The following is a 14756-nucleotide window of genomic DNA, read 5'->3' as shown; positions in this document are numbered from 1 at the left end:
GGATTCCCTCCACCACCATTTTTGAAAATTTTAAAACTTACTCTGCCCAAATGTTGAAGTTGTGCCAAAGCCACCTGTACCACCCCCGAAGGGTGTTCCAAATGACTTATTAAACATCTTCAAAATGAGTCTTTGCTTCAGAAAGCTGGAAAGAAGAAAAAATGATCACTGTTTTGAGACCGTAAATACAATATAATTATTTCAAAAAATGTAATCAGGCCATGAACTTTTAGGCCTGTTCAAATTGCTGCATAATGTTCACTCTCATTCAATATCCTAAAACTCTGTATGATAAAATAGACCTTGTAAAATGGAGCTCAATAAATACCATAATATAAAGTTAAACTTTAGATCCCACCAAAAACCAGTCCTTTAAAACAATGTTTTTCAACCTTTTTTAAACTTAAACCCCCTCCTTTAATGAAGATTTCAGGTCCACTATGCCAGATATTGACATGTGCATCACCTAGGAGATTATGCACAATTCCCATCAAAAATTACAATGATAGTCTGCTATTCTAACCAGTTCATTATAAGAAACTCCCTCCTCCCTTTGTATATAAAATGTTGTAGTATTAAATGTTTTCAAATTATGCACACTCCTCTTCCCATGCCCAAATCCCACAGATTCTGATACCTAACACTGTCTTTGAGATTACTTCTTAAGACTACTCTCTATGGTTTCCTTCTTATTTTCTACTACTTCTAGAAATATTACAGACTATCTCTGGCGAAAACCTCACATAAATGATTATCCTCCAATATCTAAACTATGCACTCAGTCACTTAACGAACTAAATCAAAATGCTTCACAAGAACAAAGGAGCCGGGCCTGTGGTGGCGCAGTGGATAAAAGCGTCAACCTGGCCTGACCTGTGGTGGCGCAGTGGATAAAGCGTCGACCTGGAATGCTGAGGTCGCCGGTTCAAAACCCTGGGCTTGCCCGGTCAAGGCACATATGGGAATTGATGCTTCCTGCTCCTCCCCCTGTTCTCTCTCGTTCTTTCTCTCTCTCTCTCTCTCTCTCTCTCTCTCTCCTTCTCTAATAAAAATGAATAAAATCTAAAAAAGTAAATAAAATTTTTTTTTAAAAAAGCGTCAACCTGGAATGCTGAGGTCGCTGGTTCAAAACCCTGGGCTTGCCTGGTCAAGACACATATGGGAGTTGATGCTTCCTGTTCCTCCCCCCTTCTCTCTCTCTCTGTCTCTTTCCTCTCTTCAAAATGAATAAATAAAATCTAAAAAGTTATATATTCTAAAAAAAAGCCCTTCCATTAAAAAAAAAAAAAAAAAGAACGGCCCTGGCTGGTTGGCTCAGTGGTAGAGCGTCGGCCTGGTGTGTGGAAGTCCCGGGTTCGATTCCCGGCCAGGGCACACAGGAGAAGCACCCATCTGCTTCTCCACCCCTACCCCTCTCCTTCCTCTCTGTCTCTCTTCCCCTCCCGCAGCCGAGGCTCCATTGGAGCAAAGATGGCCCGGGCGCTGGGGATGGCTCCTTGGCCTCTGCCCCAGGCGCTAGAGTGACTCTGGTCGCAACAGAGCGATGCCCTAGAGGGGCAGAGCATTGCCCCCTGGTGGGCAGAGCGTCGCCCCTTGGTGGGCGTACCAGGTGGATCCCGGTCGGGCGCATGCGGGAGTCTGTCTGACTGTCTCTCCCCGTTTCCAGCTTCAGAAAAATACCAAAAAAAAAAAAAGGAAGAACAAAGGAGAAGTTTGGTTTTTTTCACCTCGATTTGAATAAAAACAATTTAAATGTATAGTTTACTCAAAAGTAAAAGCTTTCTTCTTCCATAAATCTTCCTTATACCAAAGACAACTACTAACTACCACTTATGTGCCAGTAGACAAGAAAATAATTACTAAACTACTTTTATATAAAAACTCATTAAACAGTCAATTATGCTTATTTGGATTTTTTTACTGTGATTTTCCTATTTTATACACATAATACAGTGTTTTTCTTCCGGTAAAACCATGCTTTGTCCATATAACAGAACTAAATATAACATTTTGAGGTACTCCCAACAATGTTCCTGTGCCCCATTCGCACTTCTGGGATTCTAACACCTGAAACATTTTGTGCAATATTGAAAAGACGAAGCTATTCCTAAATACCTAATAATGCTTTTATGAAAATTAATAATCTAGCTAAACTAAACTCTCCTAGAAAAAATTTACATTTAGTTCTTTATCCCAACACCTAAAAATTATTTTTATTTATTCATTTTAGAGACGAGAGAGAGAGAGAAAGAGAGAGAGAGAGAAGGTGGGAAGGAGCAGGAAGCATCAACTCCCTACCCTATGTGCCTTGACCAGGCAAGCCCAGGGTTTCAAACCGGCGACCTCAGCATTCCAGGTCAAGGCTTTATCCACTGCGCCACCACAGGTCAGGCAACACCTACGAATTTAATAACTATATGATTAAACAAAGCTCACTGAAACCAGTGGTCTAAGATGGCCAGATCAGAATCAGTTGGCAGGCTTTTCAAATACATCCTCCCAGGTCCCATTCTAGAAATACTGAACCAAAATGTCCTGGGTTGGAATACAAGACCATGGGTAAAACAGCTGTGTTAGGCGTGCTTGCTGGCTTACCGGCTGCAAGCAGTTTGGCACAATTAGTACGTGAGCACATGGCAGGAAGCCTTGTTGTGTGTCTCTATGAAAAATGACAGATGCTTTTCTTTTTTTTTGTATTTTTCTGAAGTTGGAAACGTGGAGGCTGTCAGACAGACTCCCCCATGCGCCCAACCGGGATCCACCCGGCATGCCCACCAGGGGGCGATGCTCTGTTGCAACCAGAGCCATTCTAGGGCCTGAGGCAGAGGCCACAGAGCCATCCTCAGTGCCCGGGCCAACTTTGCTCCAATGGAGCCTTGGCTGTGGGAGGGGAAGAGAGACAGAGAGGAAGGCGAGGGGGAGGGATGGAGAAGCAGATCGGCACTTCTCCTGTGTGCCCTGGCCGGAAATCGAACCCGGGACTCCTGCATGCCAGGCCGACGCTCTACCACTGAGCCAACTGGCCAGGGCCAGATGTTTTTCTTTAGTTGCGATTCTCCCAGATAGCTCTCCCACCACTGAGAGACGTGGTTCCCTGAGTCCCTCAGCTGCCACCACCACCATGAAGGGTGGTTTTCCTGATCCCTTGCCCTCGACTGCAAAAAGCAGTTTCCTCTTACCCATCTCTGCAAGTCTCCAATAAACGTGAATGGCCTGATGCTTTCCAGCTCTGCAGTTCCTCTATCATCTGCCCAAATTCAATGCGAACCTGATTGGCCTCAACCACCAGTGTTACAAGACAATTGCATCTTTTTTTTTTTTTTTTTGAGAAAGAGAGAGAGGGCGGGTTGGAGGGAGGGAGAGAAGAAAGGACAGACAGTAAGGGAGAGAGATGAGAAGTATCAACTCACTGTTGTGTCCCTTGGTTGATGGGGGAGTGGGGCTCCAGCCGAGCCACTGATCCCTTGCTCAAACCTGCAACCATGGCATCGTGTATGATCCCACACTCACGCCGGCGACCCTGGCATTTTAAAACTAGGTCCTGAGCATCCCAGGTCAATGCTTTATCCACTGCCTGGTTGAGCTGGACAATTGTATTTTGAGAGACTCCTCAATTAACTTTAATGCATTCCCTTGGAACTAGAGGCTATATTTCATTTGATCATTTTTTCTTTCAGTAATAAGATGTACTCTAATTTTCCTGCATCCTGATTTATTAGGAGTCATAAACTGACAGAATGGACCTTTACCATATTAACTGGTAATCTCTAGGGGAAACATTCTTGGAAGTACTTAGCAGAACTCTAGACCTCTATAAGTCTGTCTATAGATTTGCTTTTCAAAGTTCATTAGAAATGACAATTGTGCTAGGAGTAGGATATCTGGACCAAGTCATTTTAATTGCAATCTCACTCATATGGCTCTCTTGGGTCACTGCCCCCACTAGGTCCACTTTACTGTAACTTTTGACCAAGTTTTTTGACACATCAGTAAGGCAAAAACTTTGAGTTGTATTACAGTTATCACGCTAAATTTGCCACCCATTTTCTTAATCACCTCCATGCAAGCAATTTGTTCATGTAAATCTAACATTATCTATAAAGCAAACATACCAGGATTCAAAAATTGGGTAATACAGTTTTTCCTCTGTGAAAGTGTTCCTTATAGAAGACTTTAGTGGCACTAGGTTCAACAGACCAAATCTATAGCTCCTAATAATCAAAATTTGATTTTTAATCATCTTAACACAGAGAACTAGATTCACATACATTTCAAAATCATCTCACTCGGCCCTGGCCAGTTAGCTTAGTCAGTTAGAGTGTGTTGGGGAAACAGCTGTATTAGTAGGCTTGCTTGTTTGTACTTTGATTAGTGTGTGAGCACATGTCAGTGTCACATGTGTATAGTCTATGTAAGGCTATATATAGGTGTTTGCCCTCAGCAGATTGCGGATTGTCTGCCTACCACTGTGAGGGGCCATTTTGCAGTTCATTTGCCTGAGAAGAGGATTTCCCCTGCCTGTTTGCTCATCCACTGTTGTTAAGACTCTATTAAATGGGAATGGCCCAACACTTTCTGGCTCCGCAGTTTCTTTACCATCTGCAAGAATTCAATGTGGACCTGCCCAGCCTCAACCTCCAGCATGACAGAGTGTTGTCCACAAACAACAAGGTTGCAGGTTTGATCCCCAGGCAGGGTACAAATGGGAACAGATGAATGTTTCCCTTCCCTTCTCTCTCTCTTCTTCTATCTCTATAAAAAAACAATAAATAAAAAATTAAGTCCTGCCCAGATAACTTGGTTGGTTGGAACATCGTCCGGAATCACAGAGGTTGCTGGTTCAATTCCCCGTCAGGGCACATACAGGAACAGCTTAATTTTTTGTCTCTGTCTCTCTCCCTGCCCCCCCCCAGGAAAAAGAAAAAATCTTTTCACTCGAGCTCAGCTTACCTTTCTGGTTCTAGCAAGGACAAGTTTGGCATAGTGTCAACCCTAATCATACTGAGATTCTAAATATTTTTTAAAAATTATCACAATGGCCCTTGACAGGGTAGCTCTGTGGATAGAGCATCCTACTGGCATGATGAGGTCACAGGTTCGATGTCCAGTCAGGGCACATGAGAAGCAACCAATGAGTGCACAACTAAATAGAACTACCATATACCCCATGTATAAAAATTTTTGGGGTCTAAAAACTGGGTGTGTCTTATACAGTGGTTGTAGGCTTTTTTTACTTGCATTTCCTGCTTGTTTTTTTAAAATTTTTATTTTTTTATTCATTTTAGAGAGGAGAGAGAGAGGGAGAGAGAGAGAGACAGAGAGAAAGGAGAGAGAGAGACAGGGGGAGGAGCTGGAAGCATCAACTCCCATATGTGCCTTGACCACGCAAGCCCAGGGTTTCGAACCAGTGACCTCAGCATTTCCAGGTCAATGCTTTATCCATTGCACCACCACAGGTCAGGCTCGTGCTTGTTTTTGTGCTCATTGTTGAAGGCAGTGATTCATCATCAGACACAGATGAGGACAAGCTAATGCAGGGGTCCCCAAACTTTTGACACAGGGGGCCAGTTCACTGTCCCTCAGACTGTTGGACGGCCGTACTATAAAAAAACTATGAACAAATCCCTATGTACACTGCACATATCTTATTTTAAAGTAAAAAAACAAAACGGGAACAAATACAATATTTAAAATAAAGAACAAGTAAATTTAAATCAACAAACTGACCAGTATTTCAATGGGAACTATGCTCCTCTCACTGACCACCAATGAAAGAGGTGCCCCTTCCAGAAGTGCAGCGGGGGCGGATAAATGGCCTCAGGGGGCCGCATGCGGCCCGCGGGCTGTAGTTTGGGGACCCCTGAGCTAATGGATGGGAGTTTTGACAATGATGAGTTCTATGAATTTTATGATGAGTAAAACTTGAGTTTAATAACTTTATGTAATACTTTTTTTTTTTCAAATTTTGGGCCCAAAATCAAGGTGCATCTTATACATGGGATCGTCTATACATGGGGAAATACAATAAGTGAAAGCATTATTTAATGCTTCTTTCTCTCTCTTCCCCTTTTCTTTTTCTCTTCCCCTTCTTAACTCTCTCTCGCTCTCTCAAATCAATGGAAAAAAGAAAAAAAACACAACTATCACCATGGAAGCAAGCCAAGATTTTAACAACAGTCTCATAATTTCTATCATGATTCTATCAGGAATGGCTAACACATTTAACCCTTTGCTCTTTGAATAAATCATTTTCTTGACTATGCTATGAAATGTCACTGACTCAATGAAATATGGCCCCCTCTCTAACCTTGCCCCTAACAACCAACCTACTAATTCATTCTTTAAAACATATTTCAAATGGCATCTCTTCTATAAGCCTTCTCTAACTCCCTCTAGCAATTAGTCATTCTTCTGGGCTTCCACGGAACATTATGATTTGTTTACATGTTAACTTGATTCTGACTCTCTATAACGGAAACTGTAATAACACCACTAACTACACAGGACTGAAGGATTTGTTGCCCTAGCTGCTAAAAAGTAGTACCAGATGACAATCTTCAGCTGTTAGTCCTTTTCAGAACTCTCTCTGCTGAAGAAAGCTGCCTGACCAAAACCTTATCTTCTTTCTAGGACAGCCTACATCCAAAGCCAGGCCACTTTGCTCCAACTTGAAATAACTCTAAAAAAGGGTGATCTCAGCTTTACACTCTCCATGAGATTGGCCTAGGCCTTCATTAAAACAGTATCACAATTTGTTCTTGTCAACATGGAGGAGCAGGTAACAGCATTACTCAAAACCTCCCACAACCACTTCAGAACAACCATCATTCAGAACACCTAAAATCTAGCAGAACAGAAGTCCTTTAACTAAAGATATAAAGAAGCCATGCCCTGGCCAGATCGGCAGGCTGCTTAGAGTGTCTTACTGATGTATAAAGGTTGCTGGTTTGATCTTTTGATCTCCAGTTGGGATATACAGAAATAGATCAATCTTTCTGTCTGTCTCTCCCTTCCCCTCTCCAAAATCAGAAAGCATAATAGAAAATCAAAATTAAGTCAGAAAATGAACAGGAAATGTGAGAGAATATTCCTGGGGATTTAGAATGTGAACTCAGCCTTGAGGGACCAGAAAGAGAAGAACAGGAAAGAGCATAAGACAAGTAAGGTAACACAGGTAAAAGTGGGTATATGTGTACCTATCCCATCTGACCTTAGTCATCAACACCACGCCCAGTTTCCCTTATATGGTAATCGTATACTTATAAATTTATTTGTAGTGTTGCCATCAACCTTAAATTACCCAACCACAAGAGTGAATAAGAGCACTTTGCTAAGTATGTACCCAGAATATGGTATCACCAGAACTTTAGGAGAAAGTTATACTATAAGTGTTATTTCAAATAAAAGATATTTAGTGAGAAAGCAAGTTATAAAAAAGATACATTAGACAGATTCTTCAAATAAAACAGAAGAGACAATACACTTATACATGGATACACATATGCATAGTAAAAGATTTACACTATTTTTCTACATTTTTAAAAATGTAGAAAACCCATTTAAAAAAGGTAAGTAATTCTAGGCCCTGGCCGGTTGGCTCAGTGGTAGAGCGTCAGCCTGGCGTGCAGAAGTCCAGGGTTCGATTCCCGCCCAGGGCACAAAGGAGGAGTGCCCATCTGCTTCTCCACCCCTCCCCCTCTCCTTCCTCTCTGTCTCTCTTCTCCTCCCGCAGCGAGGCTCCATTGGAGCAAAGATGGCCCGGGCGCTGGAGATGGCTCCTTGGCCTCTGCCCCAGGCGCTAGAGTGGCTCTGGTCGCAACAGAGCGACACCCCGGAGGGGCAGAGCATCGCCCCCTGGTAGGCGTGCCGGGTGGATCCTGGTCGGGCGCATGCGGGAGTCTGTCTGACTGTCTCTCCCCGTTTCCAGCTTCAGAAAAATAAAAAAATTAAAATTAAAATAAAAAAGGTAAATAAGTCTAGAGACTGAAATGGAACTTCTAAATCCATTCAAGTTTAAAGAATATCATACATTACTGAGTAATACTAGCTAACATTAAGAGTTCACGCCTGACCAGGCGGTGGCGCAGTGGATAGAGCGTCGGACTGGGATGTCGAGGACCCAGGTTCGAGACCCTGAGGTCACCAGCTTGAGCACAGGCTCATCTGGTTTGAGCAAAAGTTCACCAGCTTGGACCCAAGGTCGCTGGCTCGAGCAAGGGGTTACTTGGTCTGCTGAAGGCCCGCAGTCAAGGCACATATGAGAGAGCAATCAATGAACAACTAAGGTGTCACAATGTGCAACGAAAAACTAAAGATTGATGCTTCTCATCTCTGTTCCTGTCTGTCCCTGTCTATCCCTCCTCTCTCTGACTCTCTGTCTCTTAAAAAAAAAAAAAGTTCATACTATGTCTCAGGCATTGCTCTAAGCACTTTTTAGGAATTATCTCATATAAATCTCCAAATACAGTGTGATGTTTTTATCCTATTTTATAAATGGTAAAATTGAGGCACAAGAAGTTGCCCCAGATCACAAAGCTATTATAGTCATGTTCCGCATAATGATGTTTTGGTCAACAAGGGACTGCACAGATGACAGTGGTCCATAAGATTATACCATACAGCCTGACCAGGAGGTGGCGCAATGGATAGAGCATCGGACTAGGAAGCAAAGGACCCAGGTTCGAGACCCCGAGGTTGCCAGCTTGAGTGCGGGCTCATCTGGTTTGAGGAAAAGCCCACCAGCTTGAACCCAAGGTTGCTGGCTCCAGCAAGGTTTTATTCGGTCTGCTGAAGGCCCGCGGTCAAGGCACATATAAGAAAGCAATCAATGAACAACTAAGGTGTTGCAACGCGCAATGAAAAACTAATGATTGATGCTTCTCATCTCTCTCGGTTCCTGTCCGTCTGTCCCTGTCTATCTCTCTCTCTGACTCACTCTCTGTCTCTGTAAAAAATAAATAAAAATTAAAAAAAAAAAGATTATACCATATAATCTCAGTGTATATACTTACCATCTAGATTTGTGTAAGCACACTATATGATATTGGCAAGATGAAATCATGCAACAACACACTTCCGTGTTGTGTGATGTATGACTACACTGACTCCTGAAGCTGTGCTCCTAGAGTCCACAGTCTAGAGCTGTCCTAGAGAAAAACACTGACAACTAAAGAGAAACACCTTTGCACTCACTATAAATAAGAATATAAAATCAAAATTTGGCAGTATTCATCCAACCCTATCAGGAGAAAAAGACGTTTTTCTGGCAAACATGGGAGTTAGTCACCGGAAACTCTCTTATGGATTGACAATTTATAAGGCATCCACACAGCCTAGATGAACTTTCTTATAGATTAACCCACTTTCTTTATGAACAAACATTCTTATACTCATTGTATTTTTCTGTGTGCTTAAGATATATTTGGAAAGAAAAAAAATCAAAATGAAATAGCAGTATACAGCAAAAAACAATGCCCTTAAAATTTACTCTGCTCTCTATACTCAATCTTCTAATTAACAATTCAGACTGTCAGATACAAGAAAGAGGTAGCCATAACAACAGATACCAGTAGTCCAATATTCCCCCAGTGTCCCAAATGAAGCTCAATAAACTAATGTCCTGGTTTATACATCCAAATTCGGTGAGCTTTGTGAACTCTGGGTACAATGACAAAACTTAACTTTTCTTTCTTTTTTTTAATTTTATTTATTTATTTTTTACAGAGACAGAGATTGAGTCAGAGAGAGGGATAGACAGGGACAGACAGACAGGAACGGAGAGAGATGGAAAGCATCAATCATTAGTTTTTTATTGTGCATTGCAACACCTTAGTTGTTCATTGATTGCTTTCTCATACGTGCCTAGACTGCGGGCCTTCAGCAGACCGAGTAACCCCTTGCTGGAGCCAGCGACCTTGGGTCCAAGCTGGTGAACTTTTGCTCAAACCAGATGAGCCCGCGCTCAAGCTGGCGACCTCGGGGTCTCAAACCTGGGTCTTCCGAATCCCAGTCCGACGCTCTATCCACTGCGCCACTGCCTGGTCAGGCAAAACTTAAGTTTTCTGCCAGAGAAGTGATAGACCCCGACACACAGTAACAACCGAGCAACTGCCAACTTTTAGGGCTATCTGAATTACTAAGCAAGCTTGCTGCTCTCTGACAACAGAAAGTTATACAAATGTTAAGTACAGGCACAACTGTAGGTTCTGTTAAAGACCACTGCAATAGAGTATCACAATAAAGCAAGTCAATTTTTTTGCTGGTGGAGACTCGCCTTCAATTAGTAAAAAATGCAACATCTGTGAAGCACAACTAATGAAGTATGCCTGTACATTTTCCTTTTCCCTTCACTGAGTTCTTTTGTGTCACTCAGTAAAGAATAAAAACAATAACCTGACCAGGTGGTGGCGCAGTGGATAGAGCATTGGACTGGGATGCATAGGACCCAGGTTCGAGACCCCGAGGTTGCCAGCTTGAGCACGGGCTCATCTGGTTTGAGCAAAAGTTCACCAGCTTGGACCCAAGGTCGCTGGCTCGAGCAAGGGGTTACTCGGTCTGCTGAAGGCCCGCAGTCAAGGCACATATGAGAGAGCAATCAATGAACAACTAAAGTGTCACAACGAAAAACTGATGATTGATGCTTCTCATCTCTCTCCATTCCTTTCTGTCTATCCCTATCATTCCCTCTCTCTGACTTTCTGTCTCTGTAAAAAGAATAAAAATAAAAACAATAAATGTTTGTTAGATGAATGAACTAATATAGAACTTTCTCGTTTTACAAAGTACTTTTCATATATTCTCACATCTAATCTTCACAAAAGTATTAAAGGCAGGAATTAGCACCCACTCCTAAACTGAGTAGGAAAACATTGATTTTTACCTGAAATTAGAAAGGAAGGATGGGATAGTTACTAGAATTATAGGAAGAAGAAATTAGCCTAATTTTAATCGGCTATATCACATCCCAGAAAAACTATAAGCTATCCTCTAAATTGTCTTACTGTGTCCTTCCTATGATTGATCCCCAGATCAAACCATTTTCCCTTTGTTAGGACATTTTTTTTCTAAAAACTATGTCCCCCTTTCTAAAAACGTGCTCAAACTCACCTGTTTCAAAAGACTGTTCCAGATTAGATTCCTCAGAAACACTTCCCCTTTCCAGCCCTTATTACATAAAGTAATGCCTACCAGCTGTTTGTAGTTTTGAAATATATTTGTTGTTATACCTACCGAGTATATGAGCGCTGGTAAAAAGTACTTTGATTTTATTCAATTTCTCCTACTAAATTGTAAATTAATGTAAAACAACCCATAGTTGTCAAATACAGCTCCTTTCTTATAACGCTGAATAGCATTTTGTTTCATCACCTTAACCTAATCCTCAAAAAAAAAAAAAAAAAAGTAGTGTGAGCCCTGACTGGATAGCTCAGTTGGTTAGAGCTTCATCCAAAATGCAGAGGTTGCCAGTTCGATCCCTGGTCAGGGCACATACAGGAATATCTGTTCCTATGTGTGTGTGTCTCCCTACCCCCTCTCACTAAAATCAATAAATAAAAAACCAAGTAGTGAAGAGTACATTTGCCTTAGAGTGAGACAACTGTATTTAAAACTCCCTTATCATCTTTGCAATTCTCTGTAACTCTAAAATTAATTAAAAATAAAGTAAAAAAAAAAGAAAAACTCTGCCACTTGCTACTGTGTAATTGTAGTTAAGTCATGACACTCGCCCGATCAGGCAGTGGCGCAGTGGATAGAGCGTCGGACTGGGATGCTGAGGACCCAGGTTCGAGACCCCAAGGTCACCAGCTTGAGCACGGGCCTTTGAGCAAAGCCAGCTTGGACCCAAGGTCACTGGCTCAAGCAAGGGGTTACTCGGTCTGCTGAAGGCCTTACAGTCAAGGCACACATGAAAAAGCAATCAATGAACAACTAAGGTGTCGCAATGCGCAACGAAAAACTAATAATTAATGCTTCTCATCTCTCCGTTCCTGTCTGTCTGTCCTCTCTGACTCTGCCTGTCAAAAAAAATAAAAAAGGCATGACATTCAATCTCTTAGACCTCAATTTCTACACTTGAACAATAGACACTACACAGCCTAATCCAGAGGACTGTTAGAAGGACTCAGCTGCCTCAAACTAGAGCTCCTTTTAGGTTTATGTTTAGTTTTTAAACCAACATTTTAAAATATTTTAAAATAGTAAAGTGTAATTATTCTCTCCACTCTAAACCATAATTGATCAATGCCTAATTAGAATTCCATACATAACAAAATTTATTTCTCAATAATTCAGTGTCATGCACTAACCATTTAACACAATAACGCACTACTGAAAACAATTAAAACAAACATCCCCCACACACAATATACTCAGATCACTCTGATCATCCATTCAGGCACTAGATTCTCTTCCCCTTGATCAATAGTTCTGAATTATTTTTACTTCAAAATCAATACATAAAAAAGACATCAGCAGAAGCTGCCCTAGCCAAAATAAAGATCTGTGGGTACAGTGGAGCCCTTTCAAAGCTTAGGGCTGCATGAACTAGTGTGAAAAATCATTGTTCTAGATTAGTGGTTCTCAAAATGTGGTCTCTAGAAAATCCCAAGATCTCTTTCAAGGAGTCCATGAGGCCAAAACTATTTTCAAAAGTATTAGACATTGCCCTGGCAGGTTGGCTCAGTGGTAGAGCGTCGGCCTGGCATGCAGAAGTCCCAGGTTCGATTCCTGACCAGGGCACACAGAAGAGGCGTCTATCTGCTTCTCCACCCCTCCCCCTCTCCTTCCTCTCTGCCTCTCTCTTCCCCTCCTGCAGCCGAGGCTCCATTGAAGCAAAAGATGGCCCGGGCGCTGGATGGGGATAGCTCCGTGGCCTCTGCCCCAGGCACTGGAGTGGCTCTGGTTGTAGCAGAGCAACGCCCCGGATGGGCAGAGCATCGCCCCCTGGTGGGCGTGCCGAGTGGATCCCCGTCGGGCGCATGTGGGAGTCTGTCTGACTGCCTCCCCATTTCCAGCTTCAGAAAAATACAAAAAAAAAAAAAAAAAGTATTAGACATTATTTGCCTTATTTTACTGTGCTGACCTGCCCTGAGGTGCAAAAAAGCAATGGTTTATAAAACTGCTATAACCTGAGCTCATCAAGACAATGGCCCCAAATTATCACTGAATTCTTCAATGCCACCCGTTTAACAATACAAAAAAAAAAATCCACTTTGACTTAAATGTCCTTGATGAAGCATGAAAAAGAACTGATTGTATTAATTCTTAACACTTCAGTACACATATTTTTAATGTTCTGATTATTTTGGAGAATGAAATGGGAAATACTCAAAAGCACTTGGGCATACTAAAATACAAAAACTCTCGTGTGATTACTTTTGAGTACAAAGCTGAACTAGCTGATTTTTTCATGGAACACCACTTTTATTTCAAAATATGAATGGTGCCTGACCAGGCAGAGATGCAATGGATACAGCATCAATCTGGGATGCTGAGGACCCAGGTTCAAAATGCCGAGGTTGCCAGCTTGAGCCCAGGCTAACCAGCTTGAACACGGAGTCACTGTCTTGATCCCAAGGTTGCTGGTTTGAGCAAGGGGGCATTGGCTCTGCTGGAGCCCCCGGGTCCAGGCACATATGAGAAGCAATCAGTGAACTAAGGTGTCACAACTATGAGAGGAGGGGAGGGAGAGAGAGGGAGAGAGAGGGAGAGTGACTTTTACATGCACCCAAACCAGGAACCACCCGGGCAACAAATCCCATCTGGGACCAACTCGCAAATCAACCAAGCTATCTTGGAGAAACTGAGCTCTCCTCAGTGCCTGGGGCCGACACTCGAACCAACTGAGTCACTGGCTGCAGAGGCAAAAAAAGAGAGAGAAGGGGGAGTGGGATAGGAAGAGAGGCAACTAGTGGCGTCTTCTCGTGTACCCTGACTGGGGAGCGAACCCAGGACTTTGCACACTGAGCAGATACTCTATCCAGTGAGCCACTGGCGTGGGCCACTTTAGTTTCTCATTGCTTGTCTATAGTATGTGCCTTGACCAGACAAGCCTAGGGCTTCAAACCAGTGATCTCAGCGACCCTGGTCAACACTCTATCCACTGTACCATTACAGACCAGGCAATACAGCAACAAACTTTTTAAAAAGTTTGAGTGTAGTATCAAAGAATACCCACACTTACTGAAAAGATCATTTAAAAACTACTCTCTTCAATTATTCAAGTCATCCAAACCGCAAAAAAAGACCAATATCCGTATGAGTCTGGATTTTGTTCACATAATTCAACCAGAACATATTAACCACCTGAATACAAAAGAAAATCTTCAAATCCAATGGTCTTCTGTTAAGCCAGACTTACTGAGATTTGTAAAATGTAAGACAATGCCAGCTATGTCACTAAACTTTTAGCAATTTTTCATAAAATGTTATGCTAATTTACTATTTTTTAAATCAATAAATCTTTAAAATTTGTTTTAATTCTATTATACTTTAGCCAGTTGGCTCGATATGTGGATGTCCTGGATTCGATTCCTGGTAAGGGCACAACAGGAGACGCTACCATCTGCTTCCCCACTTCTCCCTTTTCCCATCACTCGTTTTCTCTTTTCTCCTCCCACAGCCATGGCTCAACTGGTTCCAGCAAGTTGGCCTCAGGCACTTGAGAAAAGGTTCCACCTCAGTCGCTGAAAAATGGCTCAGTTGCTGAGCAACAGAGCAAAAGCTCCAGATGGGCAGAGCATCACCTCCTCACCCCC

At 42.3% G+C, this 14756-nt stretch overlaps 1 protein-coding gene across 5 annotated transcripts in view; it reads right to left on the bottom strand.

Annotated features, from left to right (window-relative positions):
* The window catches only part of NUP98 (nucleoporin 98 and 96 precursor), a 136268-nt gene that overhangs the window by 114966 nt on the left and 6546 nt on the right, over positions 1-14756 (bottom strand). For all 5 annotated transcript variants that reach the window (XM_066367287.1, XM_066367314.1, XM_066367324.1 and 2 more), the window contains exon 2: positions 42-145. In XM_066367287.1, the coding sequence (XP_066223384.1) occupies positions 42-117 (76 nt within the window). In that variant the 5' untranslated portion in view covers positions 118-145. The remainder of the gene's footprint in view (positions 1-41; positions 146-14756) is intronic.

Source organism: Saccopteryx leptura, chromosome 1 (assembly GCF_036850995.1).
Source record: "Saccopteryx leptura isolate mSacLep1 chromosome 1, mSacLep1_pri_phased_curated, whole genome shotgun sequence".
NCBI classification, from domain to species: Eukaryota; Metazoa; Chordata; class Mammalia; order Chiroptera; family Emballonuridae; genus Saccopteryx; species Saccopteryx leptura.
The sequence above is the reverse complement of the archived record's forward strand: the minus strand, read 5'-3'. Positions and strand labels throughout refer to the sequence as shown.